The following is a 22,165-nucleotide window of genomic DNA, read 5'->3' as shown; positions in this document are numbered from 1 at the left end:
TGAGCCGAAGGCAGAGGCTTTAACCCACTGAGCCACCCAGGCGCCCCTGTTAGCAAACTTTTGACTGTTCTGCTTTCCTTAGCTTTGGTGAAGGAAGGGAGGGATGGTCTCTAAAACGGAAGTTAGGGACAGGTGCTCGGTCATTCCTGGACAGGATGGTAGATCGATAAAGTAATGACAGTGGTGCCCTCTGGCACATGCATTGCAGCATCCCAAGCTCCTGTACAGGCACAGATGGGCTGCATCAGGGCGGGCCTTCTGTCCCTAATGACTGGTGCGAAAAGCACTCCCACCATCCCGCCCATCAAAAACAAAAAAAGAAAGAAAGAAAAAAGTTTGCTCTGACAGCAAGAAATGACACACCTGGGTTGTGTTAAGAAATTTTTATTGTTTCCTTTGGATTTGTGATGAAAGCACATAAAATTACAAGTGGAAGAAACATCATGCCACAAAATTGCATAGAATTATTACAAAAATGTGAATTATGCATTTTAAATAATTTGAGATAGAAGAACAAAATATGTACACTTTAAGAGTTTCAAATACTTTGTCCTATCTTTTATTTTTCTTCTGAAAAGGCAAAAGTCACAATGTCCAATCCATCACAAACAATATTTATACAGTGCACACGCGCAACATTAAATTCAAAGTAATGCAAGCAATGGCCCTTTCTTTCGGAATGATTGAATGACCGCTTATCTATTACAGGAGCATTAATGAATGAATGTACGGCGATGTGGAAATGTTCAAATGAAACGCTGGAAACCAAAAACACAAGGCATGTCATTAGAATTTTGAAAATTGGTTTTCATGGCCAAAACCACGCATTCTCAGTAGTGTAAGGATATCAGAGGGGCACGGTCTAATTTACTACACAGCTCTAACGCTCTATTACAGGAGAAACCACAGTACAGAATTTTACACATTCAACACAGAACAAGGAAAATACATAAAGGCACAAAACTGCACATCATATAGACCCTTTTTCTTTATCTTACTCTATTTCAAGTAATATTAATATTGTTAAATGATAGTATCGCTGTAGTAGTTTCAATGAGGCAAGATGGACAGTGTTCCACACTACCCCACAACTGCAAAAAAGTGTCATTGTACAGATATAAAAATGTGATTACAGTAAATGGCCAAATACAAATGTATTGCAAAATGACTAGAGTCACGAAGAGAATGCAATCCCACTACCCAAACAGTTTTGTGTAAGTCAAGGTCTTTCCACTTCTGTCTATCTCTGGACTAAAATGTGAGACAGTGTTCTGTAATAATCATCATGTGTTTGGTATGAATGCTATTATTAGTTCATTCTTCTGCAATGTTAGACAGTCTACAATTTTATTTATAAAAACGCAGCTTTCAATTGTGCCCTTCTTGCTTCCTTACGATTAATGCCTTTCTTTCAAAGTGCAAAAGTAGAATGATTTACAAAAGATTTATCTTTCAGTGGAAGATAAGTTTTATTAAGTGTCTAATTAATACCCCAAATCCTTCAGATCAAAATATAATCATCTCCAAAGAGGATGGGATTTTTTCTCCTTGTGTCTTGCCAGATGTGTTTTTTTTTTTAATCAAACACTCTTGCCTCATGTTTGAACTAAGTCTTCGTTTTGATTAAAACTTAACTGTTATCCCTAGTTATTGCTTAAAGTTAAATAAAATAATTTGCATAAAAATATTAAATTCTTGAAACACAATTTTCAGGACACAACTGGTTTTTGCATTTTAAAATGTTTCGCTAAGCTACAATCAGACAGGTTTATTTTAAAGGAAAATAAAGTTGTGAGCATCTTTCTTCAGAGCTTTAACTTCAATGTTCCTTGTGTTACTCTCTAAATTATATTTCCCTCTATATAATTATTCTCTCTTACTTAAGTTCCTTCAATAATATTTTTGATCAGTTTTCCCATGATATAATTTGTTTTTCTTATGCCACCAACATAGAAACTTAACAAAAAGACACAGTTAAGTGAATTAAATGTACATAGTATATATATAATGAAAGATTTTTTATGTTTGAATAAAGTCAAAATCTGTCAGACTTAAAAATTATGAAAGATACTAATAAATTTCCATATTGCTGTCCTATACATTTTTTATATATTCTATTAAAACAAGCTTAAAATCTGATACTTAAAATCCAGTTTTTGATCCTGCAAAATATATATCAAATTCATATTCTAAGCTCTAAATCTACCTCAACTTGCATCAACAGTTCCATCAACTGTTTCTTAAAATTTCAACATAATTTAATAGTTACATAATATAGATAGATGTTTGACCATTTTCTTCTCTGAGTATTTATCCCCGAATTTGGGTTTAAGTCTTGTGGAAGAGACTTGGGTCACTGCCAATTAAAATACACGCATCTATACTTGTATGCGCATGTGCTTGTGTGTGTGTGTGTGTGTACTTACATGGCTGTGTGTGTACATATATACATGGAGATACTATATATCATTTATATGTGGGTCTGTGTGTTCTCTAGATAAATATTCAATCTTTATCTCTATAGTAAAAATAAATGAACCATAAAAAATGTGAGACAGCAAAATAACCACTGGAACCTGTTCCCCCTGATTGAATCTCTGCTCAACATCTATCAGCTTAACCATTTTTATTCAGCCAGACAAACTCTGTAGTTATTTAATAATTTCAGGCCAACCACCAATGAATACCCAGACTTTGAGTGCAAATAGTCACTTCGGAAAGCACAGTGCCTGGAAGTGTGTGGCCAGTTTGCTCAAGCAACCCAATGTATGCGCCATATTGCTAAGTCTTGGGATAGCTTCACTGGGCAAGGATACAACCAAGTGACTTTTTTTCAAGAGAGAAGACCAAACTTATTCGAATCACTATGGTATTGAATAAAGCCATGTCAGCAACAGAAACATTGATGCCTCTATGATAAATAAATTAGCAAACTGCAAGCCTCCAGTGCTTGCAAAGCAAAGGATAAAGCAATTTAATATGCACGTTAACTTGAAGAGATGGTAGTTGAGGGGCAGTTAGGAAAACGAATGCTCAAAGTTGGCTGTTCGATAGTGTTAAATAATGCTACACATTTCTCAACTATTCCTATTACTTTGAAATACTTTACACCAGAGCTTCAAATAAAAACATGAGCTTGATTTTCTTCAAAAAAGACACTGTCCTTCGTTAAATGTCCCATGGAGCCCGGAAGTTGCCTGCTTTGAATTTACTATTGGAAAGAAAACAAAAATCCCACATACATGCACTCTCCACAAGCAGACCTGCAGTAGTGTCCACATAACGCATGGAGCCTGGGCATGAGGATGTTGGCATGGATCCTTCTAGAACTCCCCCTGTGTTGTGGATTGTAGGGTAAAGAATGCTTCTCAGGAAGATGCCCCCGGGCAGTGATTTTTGTAGTAAGAGAGAGTCAGATGACGGGGCCGTGCATGCTTTGAAGGCCTGGCAGGAACAATCACAGAGGAGTATCAAACTCTTTTCCTGGGTTGTCTCCTTCCAGCTCGTCACTGGAAGGAGGCCTGTGGTTCATTTTTCCAGGCTCTGAGGCCAGGGAGGGAGGGGCAGAGCTGTGGTTGCTGTCTTCACTGATCTTCCCTTTCATGGCTTCCTGCACGAACTCCAAGATCTCCAGGGGCAGTCTTTTGAACTTGTCTTGGTATTCTTGCTCCAGGTCTGTCTGCAGCTGGGAGACATCAAGAGAGGAGGATGGTTTTAGGTCATTTAGTTTTCTCTAACCACCCGTGTGGAAACTCTTTGAAAGAGACGTGCAAAGATGGGGGAGGAATAAATTAATGTAAATACCATCCGCGGGGTACCTATGGAGAAGATGTAAAACAGAGTGTAGTTGAACACATCACGTGTCTGCAGCTGAAGGTCAAGTTCAGGTTCTGTGGGGCAGAATAGGGCTAAAGACAGGCAACAGTATAAATACACACACACACACAGACACAGAGGCGAATCTTTTGAAAAAGTTTACAGAAGTAATATGCTGCGATCCGAAGTTCTTAAATGAAGGGACTGGAAGCTACTGAGAGCTGGGCGTGCCAAAGTCAGCCATGCATCAGGCTGGGGAGAGGGAAGAGGTGGCTGGAGAGGACAGGGGAGCTACAAGTGGGCTTCATAAAGCGCAGTCAAGTACTTCTAGAGAGAAGCTCAATGCATTTTTAAAAAAAGATGTATTTATTTATTATTTTAGAGGAAGAGAGAGAGCGAGGTGAGGAGCAAAGGGACAGCATTTCCAGCAGACTCCCTGCTGAGCGTGGAGCCTGTCACGGCTAGATCTCACCACCCTGACATCGTGACCTGAGTGGGAACAAGAGTCAGGTGTTTGACTATGCCACCTAGGCGCCCCTCAATGCATTTTTATGAACTGAACATACTCCTATAACCAACTTTAACTTCTGTATTGCCTTCTTTTATCACCTCTTTGATTCTTTTTCTTTTCATTCTAATATTATTTGCCTTGTATATTGCTTTAGCTACCTCATAAACTGTCTTTTAATTTATCTGTTTAATGCTCTGGAGAATGCCCAGACTTTTAAAAGTCAGAGAACTGTTTCTTCAGACTTAAATGGAAGCCGTAATCATAAAACCAGCGAAGGCTGGGCATCTTCTGTAGCCAGGGTGAGGCGCAGCCAGTGGTGGGTGCTGCCTGCTGGAAAGCTCTGCTGTGATGGACCCCATTGAAACACAGAATTTTATTTTATTTTTATTCTTTTTTTTTAAAGATTTTATTTATTTATTTGACACAGAGAGATTGAGAGAGAGAGAGATCACAAGTAGGTAGAGAGGCAGGCAGAGGGGTAGGGGAAGCAGGCTCCCCACTGAGCAGAGAACCCGATACAGGGCAATTCCAGGACCCCGGGATCATGCTGCTTAGTCCAGGGTTAAGACAGTGCTCAGGGCATCTGTTCCTTGGAGCTGCGACCCCTTTCCTTGCTCACATTCTGGACAATGTCAGCAGCATGAGAATACCCTCTTTGGTTCAACCCCTTTGCTTATGCTTTTATGCTGGAGAAATTCTTGTCTGCAATTCTAAAATCCCCCAAAGTTCTGAAATCCAGAACTTTTTTTGGTAAATTTGGGGTAAACACATAGACATTAATTGATATAAAGTTATTTATAATCCTTATATATTTCACTGAATGTGAATATCCTTGCACGGTACTGTAGACATATTAATTTGTATGACTGTAAGGATGCCCAAGCCCCCTCCTAGAGTATTATGCTCGCAGTATATGCATTACATGACTTTCTAAAATCAGAAAAATTATGTATTTCAAAAGACAAGGATCCCAAGAATCTCAGATGATGGACTGTGGATCTGTTTGAACAATATCCCCCCCCAACCCACCCTACATCAAAAAGTGCCAGATAGGGTCGCCTGGGTGGCTCAGTCAGTTAGGTGTCTGCCTTCAGCTCAGGTCATGGTCTCAGAGTCCCGGGATCCAGTCCTGCCTCAGGCTCCCTGCTCAGTAGGGAGTCTGCTTCTCCCTCTGTCCTTCATACCACTCTCATCCTTTCTCTCTCTCTCTCTCAAATAAATAAATACAATCTTTTTAAAAAAGTGTCTGATAAAAATGACTTGTCCTAAGTACTGAAAGTCAACTATTCTTCCCAAATATAAAATGTAGGGTATTTGTGATTATGTCGTGCTGGCATATGAATTCTAATAAGCCAAGGAGGAAGCATGCTATGAGAAGGGCACTCATGGGGCTCTGAGATTGACATTGCTACAATGGAACAAAGGCACCTTCACATACAGCTGCTTCCTCCCTGTGAGGAACAAGTGAGCCATTGGAGCATCACAGATGAGATGACAATGGCCAATTTTTTCCCAACCATTTAGAAGGGAGTGGGGGCTTTTACAGAAGTGAAATCTTAGCCTGGTGTTCACCAGTTCTCATTAACTACCATGCAGGTCATTCATTTGTCTCATTTTTAAGTCAGCAAGGCATGCTGTTCAAGTTTTGCTTCCAAGGAATATGAGGAAAGGAAGACTAAGCAAGGGGCCTGGTGTTGAGGAAACAGCAGATTTCTGTTTTCCTTTAGGTTAGTGTGGGGTACCTTCAGCATTAGATACATTGTATGCGACCTAGTGGTCAATTTCTCTTAGGTCCTGGTAGGCAAGACCCCAGAATGCTTGATAGTACTGTTTCTTTTTTGAATTTATATACAAAAAAGAATGTGAACTGTGAAACAATGTCAAATACTTAAATGAACATTTTTGAATAATTTTTTAATAATCTAATTTTTAAAATAACCCAATTTTGATAATTATGATTCTGTACCCAATTCTAATGTGTGAGATCTTTCCCCGCATACCACAAAGCAATTCCCTAGTTACCAGTTGGGTGTCCAATAATTTAACTCAATTCTGATATTACCTACCTGGAGATAGCATCAGATCCTACAAGTTGAGAGCTCAGTCCTATGGGGCTGTCCCCACCCCTACCTCATGTCTGAGGTCAGTTTCAAGTCCAGGTCGTCACATGTGATTCTGACTAACTGGTACAGACTGGCAATTCCAATGAACCCCTCCCCCACCACTAGCTTTGATTAGTTTGCTAGAGTGGCTCACAGAACTCAGACATTTTACTTACTAGATTACTGGTTTCGTATAAAAGCGTTTAACTCAGGAACAGCTAGGTGGAAGAGATGCACAGGGCAAAGTATGGGGAAAGGGTGTGGAGCTACCATGTTCTCTGAGCACCCACACTCCCTGCATCTCCCTCCACATGTTCACCAACACAGAAAGTCTTCAACCTCCATCCTTTTGGATTTTCATGGAGGCTTCATTGCATAGGCATGGTTGATTACATCATTAGTCCTTGGTTATTGACCCAGCCTCCTGCTCTCCTCTCCCTGGAGATTAGGGGTTGGGACTGAAAAGTTCAACCCTCCAACCCCAAGGTTGGTTCCCCTGGCAATCAGCCCCTATCTTTAGGTTATCTAGGGGCTTTTGAAAAGTTGCCTCTTTAACATGACCCAAGACGTCTTAGTTGCTCATCATTTAGGAAATTTCAAGGGTTTTAGGAGCCCTGTGCCAGGAACTGGGATGAAGACTAAATATATATTTCTTATTGTAAATCACAGTATCACAGTAATAATAATTAAATAATTATTTAAAATAATTTTAAATTGCTGACTCAGTTGTGGCTAAATTACAGTTTTAGTGGACTCTTCTTTTATCATGGGTTAGTGGTAGATTATGTTGTATTCTAAACTAATAAATTAAATACTTTATTAACTAAATTAATTTTGTTTAATTTATATTACATGCCATATTTTGCCCTTTTAAAAAAGTTATTCAGTTATTAAAAACTTAATTACAAAATTGCATTTATTATTAAATTTCAAGTTAGAGCTTTCCTTTTATTTGTTTTTGCTTCTTATAAATGGAACTCTTGTTCATATTAAGAAAATATGAAGGGCAAAGTCTGGCTCTGTTCCCAAAAAGTTCCATCCATGAGGAGTTTTTTCCAGCCTACAGGTCACAAACTCAGATGTTTGGGGAGACCAGGCAAGTCTTGAACATAAGTAGGAGTGGGGGGGAGGGCATGCTCTGTATAAGGGGGCAGCAGAAACCCAGCTCTAGCTAAATTTTGCAGGACTCTTATTTTTCAAGAGAAGTCAGAAATTTAAATTTTCATTGAGGACCTGATTTTTTTACTGTTGGCAATCAATTTGAACCTCATGAATTCTACTAGGCTTATTGAGTGTTTCTAACTTCTGTCCTAGTAGATTTAAATCTGGCTTCGACCAGAAAACTCTAGAGACTACGGACTTTCAATTTGGATCCCTCCTCATTCTGTCTCCCCTCCATCCTGAGCTGATTCAGATGGCTCTCCCCCAAACACCAAGACTTGTTCTTGATCACCCTTCTGCTGGGGTTCAGTGTTATCCCATCTCATTGCCACATTCTGGTTCACATCGTCACTGAGTATTGAGTGTCTACTCTGTGTAACTCAAGCTGTAGGTTCTGGGGGAATGCTAGATTAATTGCACAATGATAGCAATGTCTCACCCCTCCTGGTACTCATGGCCTCAGCAGTGTCTCCCATGAAAGAGTGGAGTGTATTTTTTTATCTCCCTGAATCTAGGGAGGTCTTGGGATTTGCTTTGTCCCATAGAATGTGTCAGAGTGACAGCATGCAGTTCTGAGCGTAGACCCCAAAAGACTTCATGTGGTTCTGCTCTCACTGTTACAAGAGCACTGAGCCATTAGGTGACGAGGCTCAGGCTAGCCTCCTGCAGGAGGAGACACATGACCCTGTTGTCCCCCCTCCATCACTTCGACTGACTATCAGACATGAGGGTGAAGCTATTATAAACCAGCCAGCCCTCAGCTGACCCACCAGCTAAACATAGGTTTGAGTAAGGCTACTGAGACCAGCTGAGCTTGACTCAGATCAGAACTGCCTAGCCAGTTCATAGACTCATGAGCTTAGTAAATGTTTATTGTGTTATGCCGCTCAATTTTGTGGGTTTTTTGTTAGGGAGAAGTAATGTGACAGTAACTACACGAGATAGTAGGAGAATGCAAAGTGATGTCATATATGGCCTGGTTCCACGAGACACTCATATTTTTTTTAAAAGATTTTATTTATTTATTTGACAGACAGAGATCACAAGTAGGCAGAGAGGCAGGCAGAGAGAGGGGAAGAAGCCGGGTCCCTGCTGAGCAGAGAGCCCGATGTGGAGCTTGATCCCAGAACCCTGGGATCGTGACCTAAGCCGAAGGCAGAGGCTTTAACCCACTGAGCCACCCAGGCACCCAAGCACCCCGAAACACTCATATTTTAATTCAGCTGGCCCCATCTTTTCATTGCTATAATCTTAAAACACATTACTGAGGGACATCACTACAGGACTGATAGATCTTCATGAAAAATCTGATTTTGGAAAATATGCTTTGGAGCTTTTCTATAACATTAGCAAACATGAGCTTGCTTGATCTCAAATTTATAAGATCTATTCTTAGGAAATGGGCAAAAAGGGAAAGATATCACCAAATTTGATCTCTAATTTTAAGGCAAATTGTTACATTACACTCAGGTATTAAGAAATCGGAACATGGCCAGAGTTTCTTTAATTATAAGCTGAGTTCTCCAATTTGACTAGCCAGACTGAATTTCTAAATATCTCAGTTAACATATTTCTCAAACCATCTTGCCTACTCATTGCTTTTGTGAACTCTGATAGCAATACAGTCAGGTTCAATGCTTTTAGCTCTGCCTGAGTATAATGTCCAATATTTTTGCACTTGGGATGCTATCCTGCCTCTGACAGTTTTTCAACTGCCTTAAAAAAATAAAGTAGAGATTTGATGTAGTTTATGCAAGGTTTTTAGATTCATAAATGTAAGTGAAGACCAAGGAGAAAGTAAAGTTACTTATGTAGGTTAGTTTACAAACAGGGGGGAATATAATGTATATGAATATAATGTAATGAATATAATGTATATGTGGCATAAATATAGAATAAGACAGGTTACTAAGTTAATAAAGAGATCTAATCAAGGAAACAAACTGAAACCAGAGTATAGTGAGCTACTGTGGGATAATAAAGACAGAAGAACTGCTAAAACTTAAAAGAAACAAACAAATTCTATAGAGAAGGCACACACACATATTTAAGGAGAACTTTCACTTTGAACTCAGGTCCAACTCAAGTCATTTTGCCTAGGGAAGTATATTAAAGACCTTAATATAAAACACAAAGCAGGGCACCTGGGTGGCTCAGTAGGTTACATCTCTGCCTTCAGTCAGGTGATGATCTCAGGGTCCTGGGATGGAGCCCTGCATCAGGCTCCCTGGTCAGCAGGGAACCTGCTTCCCCCTCTCTCTGTGTGTGTGCTCACTCACACCCTCTCTCTCTCTCTCTCTCTCTCAAATAAACAAATCTTAACAAAACAAAAAAACCCCAAACCACACACAAAGCAAAAAAATCTTAGGGAAAATTCTGGGTGAATAATTGCATTATTATAGAGATAGAGGTTTATTATATAGGTGTAAAGATCTTCTCAAGGAAGATAGATAAATTGTAAGCTACAAAGAAAAAAATTGATTAGGTATTTTGTTGATTCTTAAAAAGTATGGGGAGGGCAGAGGCGCCAACCCCCTGCACAGCCAAAAATCCTAGTCAAATTTTTAACTCCCCCAAAACTACGAATAGCCTTGACTAGAAGCCTTGCCAATAACATGAACAGTCAATTAACACATATTTGTAACATGTATTTTATCTTATAAGCATTGCAATTATATTCCTACAATAAAGTAAGCTAGAGAAAGAATGTTTTTAAGAAAATCATAAAGAGAAAACACATTTACAGTACTATACTGTATCGAAAAAAGTCCGTGTACAAGTGGACCTATTCAAACCCATGTTGGGGGTCACTATATTTATCAAAATGAAAATCATCTTTTTGGGGGATTTAAAAAATGAACAAACCTCAAGCAATTCATAGGAGAAGTGAAAATATCCAATATATATTTGAGAAAAACCTCACTCTCATTGACAGTATGGAATATTCAATAGCACATTTTTTTTAAGGAACATATTGGTAGGAAAAAAAAAGTTTGTTCAAAGGAGCATTAACATCTGGGGAGAAGTGAACATTTTCCAACAATGAGCAATAATCTTATATCTATAATATCTACAAGAAGGAGAATGCACATAGCTTTCACCCAGCAATTCCACATTTGGGAAGGCCATCTGGCCCAGGGAAACGAGAGCACTAACATATAAGGATGAAAGCATCAGGAAACTTACTATCGCATTGTTGTAGAGGTAAAACCCAAATCCACTGCCACCACACCAAAAACAAACCAAAACCAAAACCCAAACCCAAACCCAAAACCAAAACAAAATCACAGCCACAATCACAAACCCCTGAAAACAACTGTAATAATAATGTTGATATTTTTCCAAGTGTGTATTATTATTGTCTAGCCTTCTTTTTTTGTGTGTGTGTGTGAATCATTTGAAAATAAATTTCAGATATCATAATGCTTGGCCACCACACCCCCTAAAAATAAAAACATTTTCCTACATTGTGACAATACTTTAATCATGTCAAGGAAATTGATAATAATCTTTAATGTTACCCAACATCCATCCATGTTCAAGGTTTCCCAGAATCACTCTCCCAAATTTTCTAGCTTTTTTTTTTGGACCGGAATTCAATCAAAGTTCTTGAATTGCATTCAATTGTGATGTCTTCCTCTCTCTTCCCTCTTGAGTTATTTATTGTTTTAAAATTTTTTATGGGGGTGCCTGGGTGGCTCAATGGGTTAAAGCCTCTTCCTTCGGCTCAGGTCATGATCCCAGGGTCCTGGAATGGAGCCCCACATCCGGCTCTTTGCTCTTTCGGGAGCCTGCTTCCCCCTCTCTCTCTGCCTGCCTCTCTACCTACTTGTGATCTCTGTCTGTCAAATAAATAAATAAAATCTTAAAAATAAATAAATTAATAAATAAAATTTTTTTATGACTTGGCTTTTTTTGAAGAGTCCTGTTCAATTTTCTTATAGAAGGCCCACATTCTGAATTTGTCTGATTATTTCCTTAGGGTGCCATTTAAGTCAATCCTGGAAAACCTATCTTTCCTGTAAATGAGAAATTAAGCCCATAAACTTGATCAGATGGGGATTAAACAAACATTTGTTTGGACAAGAAGAGTCAACAGGTATTCTTTTACATCTCATATCATAACATATTAGTGAGGTGTATTATCATGTGACCACATTATCGACAATGCTGAATTCGATCACTTGGCCAAAAGTGGTAAATAGGACACTTTAATTTTGTCAAGACATTTTTTTTTTCTTGTGCTTATTGGCAATTATTCTGGGGGGGGGGTGAAGCTCTGGATCCACAAAAAGTTTCCTTAGCACCCTTTCATGAAATGATTTTCATCTATCTTATTAAGAGTCAATGGCAATTTTCTAACTTTTTTTTTAGCTAGTATTTTATTTAGCTCTTCTGTAAGGAAGAGCTTTCCCTTTTCAGGTGGAAATGAACCAGAGTTCCTCCTAAAAAGGCAGAGCAAGCATTTAATTCTTTTCCTTTGATTCATAAATATTCTGAGTAAGGTGTTAGGGCAATAATAATTTCAAAAGATAACAAATGAGTTTTCTTTCCCTTCTCTCTCTTTCTCTGAAAATAACTGCAGACAATGTATTTTTATTTCTAATCATTCCCTTTGTTTAAATCAGTTGCAGTCATTATTTTTTGAGCTCAAATTGTCCCCATATAATGTCAATAGAAGCCCTTTTAGGGCATGATCCTAGGTCCTTTTGACATGCCCTCATTGGGTTTTGAGCATTTGATTGCTTTTCTAGAGAAAATAAGATAACTCAGACACCTCATGCTTTCTCTGACTCAGACCTAGAATCAGCTACTTTCCCAAGGAGGCTTTGTTGGAGAAGGCACTGGGTGCTAAAAGTGCTCGCTGCTACCAGGCTGTCATTGTGTTTGGGCCCACAGTGGACATTAGGACATATATTTTTGAAAAATTTTTAGTATATACTGATATCTGAAATTTAAATGTAACATTAAATAATTTTTCTTAACTCCTTTGATTTTTTGCCTTTCCATATCTCTTTTATTTTGGAACTAATTTTGCATATTTTGCTTTCTGGTAACAACAGAAAACCCATTTGCTTTACCTTTTCATATATATGGAAATAGTTTCAATATTGTGACCTAGCAATAAAATAACCATGTGAAGCTTAAGTCGTTCTTGACGTTTTGTTTTTCACAAAATAGATCCCACCTAGGATGCACAATTATATTACTCTGCAAAAATTCCCCTGAATTAATTATATTATTTGATTAGTTACATTATTTTTTTAAAGATTTTTTTTTTTTTTTATTTGACAGAGGGACAGAGCACAAGCAGGGGGAGCAGCACAACGAGAGGGAAAGAGGATTCTCTGCTGAGCAGAGAACGCAACGTAAGTAGGGCTCAATCCCAGAACCCTGGAATCAGGACCTGAACCAAAGGCAGATGCTTAACTGACTGAACCACCCCTAATTATGTTACCTTTTATATACACATAAAGCCATTTGTTTCATTTGTTTTCTCATTAGACACTTTAGATTACTTCACTTTTTTTTTTCTTTCTCTGAAAGTATCTGTTGTATTTTTAAAAATGTAATTCCTCACAGTCTCTTAACCCTTTTAAAAATATGTCTGGTTTTGGGGAAATGCATGTGTAATATGGTACTGAAATTATCTTGCTCAAGATATTTTAAAAATTTACTGTTAAAGATTAGGGAAATAATAAAACTCATAAACAAACAAGCAAAAAAAAAAACAAAACAAAACAAAACAAAACAAAAAAACCCCTCAACTCCCCAGCAGAAACATCAATAAAACAGAGTTTCTGTAAAAGAAAACATAGGCTTCTGCTTAAAGAAATGAAACACAGCCAATGAATGTAAAACAATAAATGGCTATGAAAATAAGTGAACATAATTGTTACTGTGATAAATGAAGTAAGTCTACATACAGTTTTATATGTACTGTGATTACAGCCATGAGAATATTTTTTAAGAATACAAAATTACTGGGGCGCCTGGGTGGCTCAGTGGGTTAAAGCTCTGCCTTCAGCTCAGGTCATGATCCCAGGGTCCTGGGATCGAGCCCCGCATCGGGCTTTCTCCTTGGCGGGAACACTGCTTCCTCCTCTCTCTCTCTCTGCCTGCTTCTCTGCCTACTTGTGATCTCTGTCAAATAAATAAATAAATTAATTAATTAAAAAAAAAAAGAATACAGAATTACTTTGAAAGAAAATACTAAAATATAAACTGTTGGGACTGAATATTTTTATTTTCTCTATTTCTCACTTTTATGGTAATGTGATTATTTTACTTTTAGCATGAAAATAGCATTCCAAAATAAAAACAAATATTAAAAAAAAAAACAGAAAAGTACGAAACACTGAGCATGGGATAGAGTGACCGGGAAAATTAATAGAGTGACTGGGAATTAATGCAAATATATCTTTTTTATTTCTTTATTTGACAGACAGAGATCACACGTAGGCAGAGAGGAAGGCAGAGAGAGAGGGAAGCAGGCTCCCTGCAGAGCAGAGAGCCCGATGGGGGGCTTGATCCCAGGACCCTGAGATCATGACCTGAGCTGAAGGCAGAGGCTTAACCCACTGAGCCACTCAGGTGCCCAATGCAATGCAAGTATTTTAAGTTCAACATCATCAATCAATCAATGAGCTAAAAGGCTGTGGGAAAAGCATTAAAATACACACACAGAGTGGATGGTTTAAAATCACCCCGAGCCACCTTGCAGACTCATCTTATTTTTAGAATAATCTCATGAATTTTTACGTCAACCAAGAATAGAAATAACAAGATCATATAAAAGTTACAGAGGGAGGTCAGTCCAGTTAGCAGGGGATTGTTGGAAAATCACATGTGGGAAAATGGGACCACATTACATATCCCAACCGTTACAGATTGTGTCAGTTTATTTGTTTTCCTCTAAATTTCTTTAGAACAAATTGCAATGGGACTTCAAGTCAAAATGTCTGAGTGGAGAGATTCCTTCTTCTACTCTAAACAAGGAAATGCTAAGTAAAATAGAACACATACCTTTTATTAAATTGATAACTGAGGTTTGGGTTTTTTTTAAGATTTATTTATTTTAAGGGTGACTGGGTGGCTCCATGGGATAAAGCCTCTGCCTTCGGCTCAGATCATGACCCCAGGGTCCTGTGATCGAGCTCCGCATCAGGCTCTCTGCTCAGCAGGGAGCCTGCTTCCTCCTCTCTCTCTCTCTCTGCCTGCCTCTCTGCCTATGTGTGATCTCTATCTGTCAAATAAAGAAATAAAATCTTTTAAAAAAAGATTCTTTATTTTAGAAAGAGAGAGAGAGCGTATGTGAGAGCGGCAGAGGGAGAAGGAGAGAGAATCTCAAGCAGACTCCACACTCAGTGCAGAGCCCCACCTGGGGCTCGATCTCACCACCCTGAGATCGCCCCTTGAGCAGAAACCAAGAGTCAGATGCTCCTCCCATTGAGCCACTCAGGAGCCCCTGATAACTGAGTTTTAATACTAGAAAAGAAAATCCTTAAGTCACAGGAATAACAAAGGAATTCAAAACCAAGAGGTCCCCAGTTGCAGAATAGATTCTCCATCTTAGAGCACTGAGGTTTTCATGTTTGAAGAAGATGGGAGAGAAAGCCTAAGAACTGGTGGTATTGAAATGGTGAAATTGTCGTTTCCACACTTGATAGGCCGGCCAGGAAATCTCCACCCATAATCTCAGGGACAAGGTGAAGAAGCCAGCAATTCATGGGGTCCATTGAAGGAAAAAACTTCAACCATGAAGAATCAGGAGCCCAAATCAGCAGTGTGAGGGAGTTCGGTCTCTAAGTTCATAGTACTCTTATAGACTGGTAAACCAGTTCCCATAAATCAAAGCCAAAACTTAAAAAATCGATAAAACCCATAAATTCCCTGCAGATGGCCCAGCAAATTCAGACTGTTTGGATTTGCCACAATGCGAGGCAGTAGTGATCCCTACAGATAAACAAATTCACACTGAACATGAACTCAAAGTTGAAAGTCACCAACCACTCAAGTAAAATGCAGCATCTGTTTAACCTTGTAATTTCAGGTTGCCATTGGCAACTGAAGTCTAAAGAAAATGAGTAAAAGGTGAGATGAGTGTTTTCTAGGTCAAAACGAAAAATACTCCAGACCTAAACAGAAATAAATTGGATAGTTCATGCCAATGTGGAGGAATACAGTTAATTGACAATGGGTATAAATTCCTGACACTCTTAATCAAGTCCTGAAGTATGTTGCATGCCTACATTTTTGGCATATTTTTCCTAAACAATTATATTTGCCTAAAAATGATATTAAAATTGTTTCATCATTTGAATAAAGACCAACTAGCAATAGAGCCCATTACAAAGGACTAGGAAGACGATCACAAATTAAACTGTTGTCATTGATCTATAGAATTGGAGAATTCATTGAGGTAGATAGATAAGATTCTCTGTCCCTGAAAGGTTCTTGCATCTTCCAAATATGACCTTGGCAGCTCTTCCAGATATGACCTTGGCAGCTCATTTACTATCTTGGAATTGAAATCTCCTCATATATAAAATGGGGATAGTAATGCCAGTTTCCGCAGGTTGTTGTTAAAAGGTTTAAATGACATCATATGTGCTAAAGTAATTATCATATTGTGCTTGCTTATTAATTCTGTACGACTTCATTTATTTTTTTTTAAAAGATTTTATTTATTTATTTGACAGACAGAGATCACAAGTAGGCAAAGAGGCAGCAGCGGGTTGGGGGGGGTGGGGTGTGAGGTGGGGAGGAAGCATGCTCCCTGCTGAGCAGAAAGCCCCAGGCAGGGCTCAATCCCAGGACCCTGGGATCCTGACCTGAGCCAAAGGCAGAGGCTTTAACCCACTGAGCCCCCCAGGCGCCTTTATAACTTGATTTCTAAAGAGAGAGGAAAAAACATAACTTGTAGCCGAGAACATCTGGAACCCTAAGTGTTCTTTGTTCTTTCTAGTTGTGTCGTTTAAGTCATTACTAGGTCAACACAGCTCAATTATGGTATGTGTTGGATCTCACTTTTAAACTATGTTCTGGGCTGTTGTTGATTTGAAGCACTTATCAACAAATAATATTTTTGAATACTCTGATTGGTGTAAGGCCCTGTGTTTGGTGCTGTGAAGAATTAAAAAATTAGAATCTGTCGTGGGCGATAAGTGATAGGTACAGGGGAAATAACAAGTTGGGCTGAATGGGTTCTAAGACAAAAATATACAACAGATGTTAAAAATGAATATTGCATTGGGCAATACTTTGATATAATACAAAGTATTTGTAGAGGAGATGGGACTTAAAAAGTGGGAACCTTGTAGGATCTGCCAACATCCTTGTTATTACCATTATCCTGGGGCAAAGGGTTTCAACCTTCAACCTACGGTACATATAATAGTTGATATTTATGAGGGGGATGGAGTTTTCTAGCTGTAACCTCCTTCTTGCTTGTGCATTTTAATGGTATATGGTAGAAGAAGATATCTTTGAATCTGCTCTAATATATAACAATTAAATGATTACTAGTGTCTTTCATCTATAATTAACCACAGATTATAATAGAAGGGACCTCACAGTCTGTGACTGAGAGTCCTTTAAAAGATGGCTGTGCGTCGAAAGTGACAAGACGGGAGAGCTTTACATCAATACGTCTCAAAAGTTAACGTAGACATAAAGTACCTGATGATTTTGTTAAAATGTGGATTCTGACTCAGTAGATCTGGAGCAGGTCTTGAGATCCTGCTTCTCTAAGAAGCTCCCAGGTGATGTTCTCATTGCTCATCTAAGGACCATTTTTCTGAACAGCACCACTTTAGACAAAGGGCTCCCATCAAAGTGCTCCTTTTTTGTATCCCTCCTCAACATTTTTCAGGGGTTTGAGTCATATAATAGGATTCTCTTTGTAAATCTCATCTCCCCAGACCTCTGGAGGTGGTTAATGTTCAGGTGTGGATTCAAGGTGTTTGTTGGAGGCTGCTGTGTGAAGGGCGAATGAGGGGTAAGTCTGCAGAGGTGAAAGATGGAAGGATCCAGGATAAATAGGCAATGAATTAAGTACTAAATGCTAAGTAGATCCCAATACTGAATCAACAAAAGAGGAAAGACAGAAGCTAGAGATCATGTGATTTACCAAGCATAATCCCTATAGGCATTTGCATTTTAAATTTTATTTCACGTCAAAAGCCAAATGCACTGTGACATAGATCTTTTGTGTCAAATGCTCTATACACCCATACACTCCATGAAATTGCCCATGGAGGAAATCTGCTCTTAATACAGCAAAGAACATAATCAGATTCCTGTGAATTTTTTCCTAGCTACATCCCCATTCTTTCTTCACTGTCCTTTCCCCAGTATACCTCTCTTGAAATGCCTCAGTATCTTAGCTTAACCCTTAATTTATACCTCCTTTGATTTTAAGATGTATTACAGAACTTCCTTTGTAATCTTCTTACGGGTGTCTAGAGATTACTATAGAAATCTTTGAAAGGGACATTAGCAATTATATTGTCAACCCTTCCAAGACTTTGTAGTATTAGAAAGGTATTTTAAAAAATTACATAGTCAAATCTTTTCCTTTAACTTGGTATAAACCTGTGGCTGAAAGAAGTTAAGCGCCTTTCTCAAGGATACGGCTTGCTAATAGTAAAGCTAGGACTGGAACCTAGTTGATTCTCCTCTTTTGTAAACTGGATTAATGGCCTCAGTGCATCACCTCTCTCTCTCTCTGTATCCACAGCCTTCACCTTCTGAGCTTAAGTTCCTCTTGCTAAAGCAATAGAGGCTATCTCTCTAGCCTTTGACTATGAGGTGTCATGTGACTTATTTTGGCCCATAGGGTGTTAGCAGACATGGCCCAAGGAGAGACTTGAAAAAGCACTTGTGCATTTCAGCTTTCATCCCTATTACTTTGCTATGGTCATGGGAACATGCCTGGTCTAGGCTGGTAGAGGACGAGGCACATGGAACATAACTGAGTCACCCCAGTCATCCCAGTCACACAGCCTGAATCATCCAAGATCAACCAGTAGGTTGCCTGCCGGTAGGCTGATACAGAAACAAGCCCAGCTGAGATCAATAGAGTCACCTACCTAAACTATACTTAACCATAAATGTATGAACAAGCCCAGGTAAGATCAGCTATACTCAGCTCAGATTGGCTGAACCCTGCAAATTCATGAACTACATAAATATTGATAATTGCATGCCACTGAAATTTTGTGTTTTTAGGGAGTGTTACTGTAGCATCTCCCCCATGACCTCCATAATTTCTCTCAAAATTCTGCGTGACATTCTGGGGCATTGACATGGGATGAATTGTTTGTCATGTCCCAGCAGCCATACTCGTGCTGCTTGGTAGAGGTACCGCCACCACTCAGCATCTAAAAGCAAGTTATACTATAATGGGAGGCAATAATTTTGCTACTTGGCAAGCCACTTCATCTCAGTGAATGTATGTGTTCCAGGCTTTGAAATTTTTGTGTCTGTCCTATACTAAGAAGAGTATTCTCCACTTATAGGTGCCTACTATGAAGGCCTAGGAGTTTTCTATTTTTAATTAAGTGCTTTCTGTAGGATGACTCAGCTGGGGTCTATCAGAGCTGGGAATAAAAATGATTGTGAGTGAGGAAAAAATTTTTATTTTGCCGAAATGAGTAATCATAGGCCAGTAACACCTTGTCAAACTGAAAGTTACCACTGTACTTAAAATACCAAAAGATGGTTTAAATCTCTGAAGACCCGTGCTCTGGGCCAAAGAAGTTAAGAGACTTATTTTATAACTTTGAATGAATGCACATTTAGCACATTATTAACTGTCATTCCTTAAATAAGGAAACTGAAGCCTGCCACTCCTGTGTTTTAGTGTAGAATCAAGATCTGAACACTGAACTCTTGCCACCTAATCCAGGGCTACATCCCCCCATTCTAAGCCAACTACCATTTTGTAAAAACAGAATTAGTGATCATCTCAGTAACCTGCTCTGCTGTACATTGAGAGTAGAATCACCAATAACGCCACTGTATTTTCCTGGCATGTCTAGGATTTTAGAATGCTTTCACAAAATAATTGGAAAGTGTCTTTTACTGAAAACTGATGATAAGGAAAGGTTCCATGGCATAGGGTCTTACTGATACGCTGCCCTTTTAGTAACAGGATACAGGATCTAGAAAACAGTAAGGACTCTCAACCAGCTGCAGTGAGCCTGGTCTATTTCTCAGCCTTCACTGGGTTTTTCTATTTGCATCTGCCATGCTTAGAAGACACTGGCTTTTCACCACCCCCCGCCCCCGTGTAATTCTTCAGCCTAGGATCTGTTTATTTGGTCAGCTGGTTGTTTTCCTCTTTGCTGTTAAGTGCAGACTAATTTAATCATATTATTTCTGTAAAGAGCCATATACTACAAGAAGGAATAAACAAATAAAAAATTGGAAGAAGAACAACATCCTAGTTTACAAGAAAAAAGAAAAATCTCTTGGGGGTAAATCCAAGCTACTAAATAGTGCTAGTAAATTACAATGACATATAGAAGAATAAAAATAATGATGATTTAATTATAATTAATTATAATTTACTGAGTGCCTATTATGTGGCAGGCACTGTTCTTAGGACTTTTTTTTCCTAAAGATTTTATTTATTTACTTATTTATTTGACACAGAGAGAAAGAGTACAAGCAAAGGAACAGTAGAGGAGAAGCAGGCTCCCCGCTGAGCAGGGAGCCTGATGTGGGGCTCAATCCCAGGAACCTGGGAACATGACCTGAGCTGAAGGCAGATGTTTAACCAACTGAGCCACCCAGGTGTCCCAAGACTAGTTGAAACTTGTTCATTAATTTCAGAATCTCCCAATTCATATATATCTGGGGCCAAGAAACAACATATATCTGTGAATTACATTTGGTAAAAGGCAACAGAGAAGCAACAAAACCTGAGCAGGTCACCAGTTTATGGCTCAGGGTAGCAGCACTACAAGGAGCAAGGGCATAACAGTGAAGGGTGATCTACGCCCATTGGTAAGAGGCTAAGAAAGACCACACCAGAAGAATCCTGTTCTCTCTACCACACAAACCCTATAAGAATCAATAAAAAGCTTCAAGTCAATTGAGACAAGAGGTTGTTCAAAGGCTAATTATTTTTAGATGAAGTGTGCATTTCTTTTCCATCAAGTGGAATGCCACCAGCGGGGAAGAATTGAATTTACATTATGAATTCAGTTCTTATACTGAGTCACATTAGAAACAAATGTCTATAGTGCAAATGGCACACAGCCACCTCAGATAAGGGGGAGTTCCATCAAAACATTCTCTGGGGGATGTTTTGGGCTGGGATCCTTTGAGACATTCCAGAAGTGGTCGCTGACACTTTATTCTCATGGAGGGTCCTGTCCTTGTGTGGGTCCTCCTTTGGATCAGAGTGTCCTCATCTGCATACACCTTTGTCTAAACTCCTTTTAAGATTTACACCAAGCATCCGTAATTATCTACCTTGAACCCTCACTAAAAATGCTCTCTTTTGATTTAAAGCCTGTGCATTTAAAAAAACAAGAGATGGGCTCTGTCAAATGTCCTGGAATGAACTCAGCCATGTCCCTGGAGAACGCCCTTCTCCTGATCACCTAAAATTAGTTTTGGTTTTTCTTTTTCTTTTTATAAATGTATATTTCAGGAGAGGTTAGCAGTCCTAGGGTTTTATCAGGATAATTGATTTTGATTCTTAGGAAGCAAGTATTTCCTAATTACATAGTCACTCCTTCTAAATATAATGTTTATATCTTCTGGTTGAATCACTGTGGTTTTAGGTTAGCTGTTTCCAACTTGATCTGAGAATAAACTAGACTGAGAATAAACTAGACACTTGCTCGCTGGGCTCAGGGGTTTTGAAAAGTCTGATGGTCATTCCTGAATTCCCCATCCAAGGTGAAGTTGGGAACTATGATGGAATTTCTCAGAGAACAAACTGAGGCAGAACCAGGTAAAAAGGTAAATGAGTGTCTGGGGCTGGGCGGGAATGTGGTGACCACAGAGGGCGATCCTCCGCTACAAAGAGCAGCCATCCAATCTTGCCACCTAGATTGCTGCCACGTGTATGCCAGAGGTTGCTACCTCCGAGTCTTTCAAAAGACGGTAGCAATCTGGATTTTCATGTTACGTCTTCCGGTTTGTCAGTGTTGGCACCCAGGTTAGAAATGTATAAAACACTGTGTGGGTCTGGGGTGCTTGGCTGGCTCAGTCGGAGGAGACTGTGACTCTTGATCTTGGGCTCATGGGTTCAAACCCCATGTTGGGTGTAGAGATTACTAAAAAAAATAAACTTAAAACAACAACAATAATACCGTGCTAGTCAATTTACAACCTCTGAAATAGCTAGGTAGTGTGTTCCACGGGTTTGCCTTTGGACTTGATCTAAGTCTCCTAAGGCCTCTCTACTTTAGGACTGGCCTCCACCCTCTTTGCTGAATAAATGTAAACATAACTACATGGTGCTGGTATCTTGAACCTTTGATAAGACACCAATCACTGGGAAGGTAGAGACCCTTCACTTAGCTCCTCTGGAAGTTATTTCCTGAATAATCTG

General features: G+C 39.0%; 1 protein-coding gene across 2 annotated transcripts in view; it reads right to left on the bottom strand.

Moving 5' to 3' along the window:
* Positions 1 to 368: 368 nt before the first annotated feature.
* PLCB1 (phospholipase C beta 1) overlaps positions 369 to 22,165 on the bottom strand; it is a 673,983-nt gene continuing 652,186 nt past the window's right edge. Inside the window, exon 32 of one of the 2 annotated variants that reach the window (XM_032859164.1) lies at positions 369 to 3,685. In XM_032859164.1, coding sequence (XP_032715055.1) covers positions 3,458 to 3,685 — 228 coding nt within the window. In that variant the 3' untranslated portion in view covers positions 369 to 3,457. The remainder of the gene's footprint in view (positions 3,686 to 22,165) is intronic. The other variant, XM_032859165.1, reaches the window with a different exon arrangement.

This window comes from Lontra canadensis, unplaced genomic scaffold (genome assembly GCF_010015895.1).
Source record: "Lontra canadensis isolate GAN:19392208 unplaced genomic scaffold, GSC_riverotter_1.0 scaffold16, whole genome shotgun sequence".
NCBI classification, from domain to species: Eukaryota; Metazoa; Chordata; class Mammalia; order Carnivora; family Mustelidae; genus Lontra; species Lontra canadensis.
Note: the sequence above shows the minus strand (reverse complement) of the source record. Positions and strands in the feature narration are given on the sequence as shown.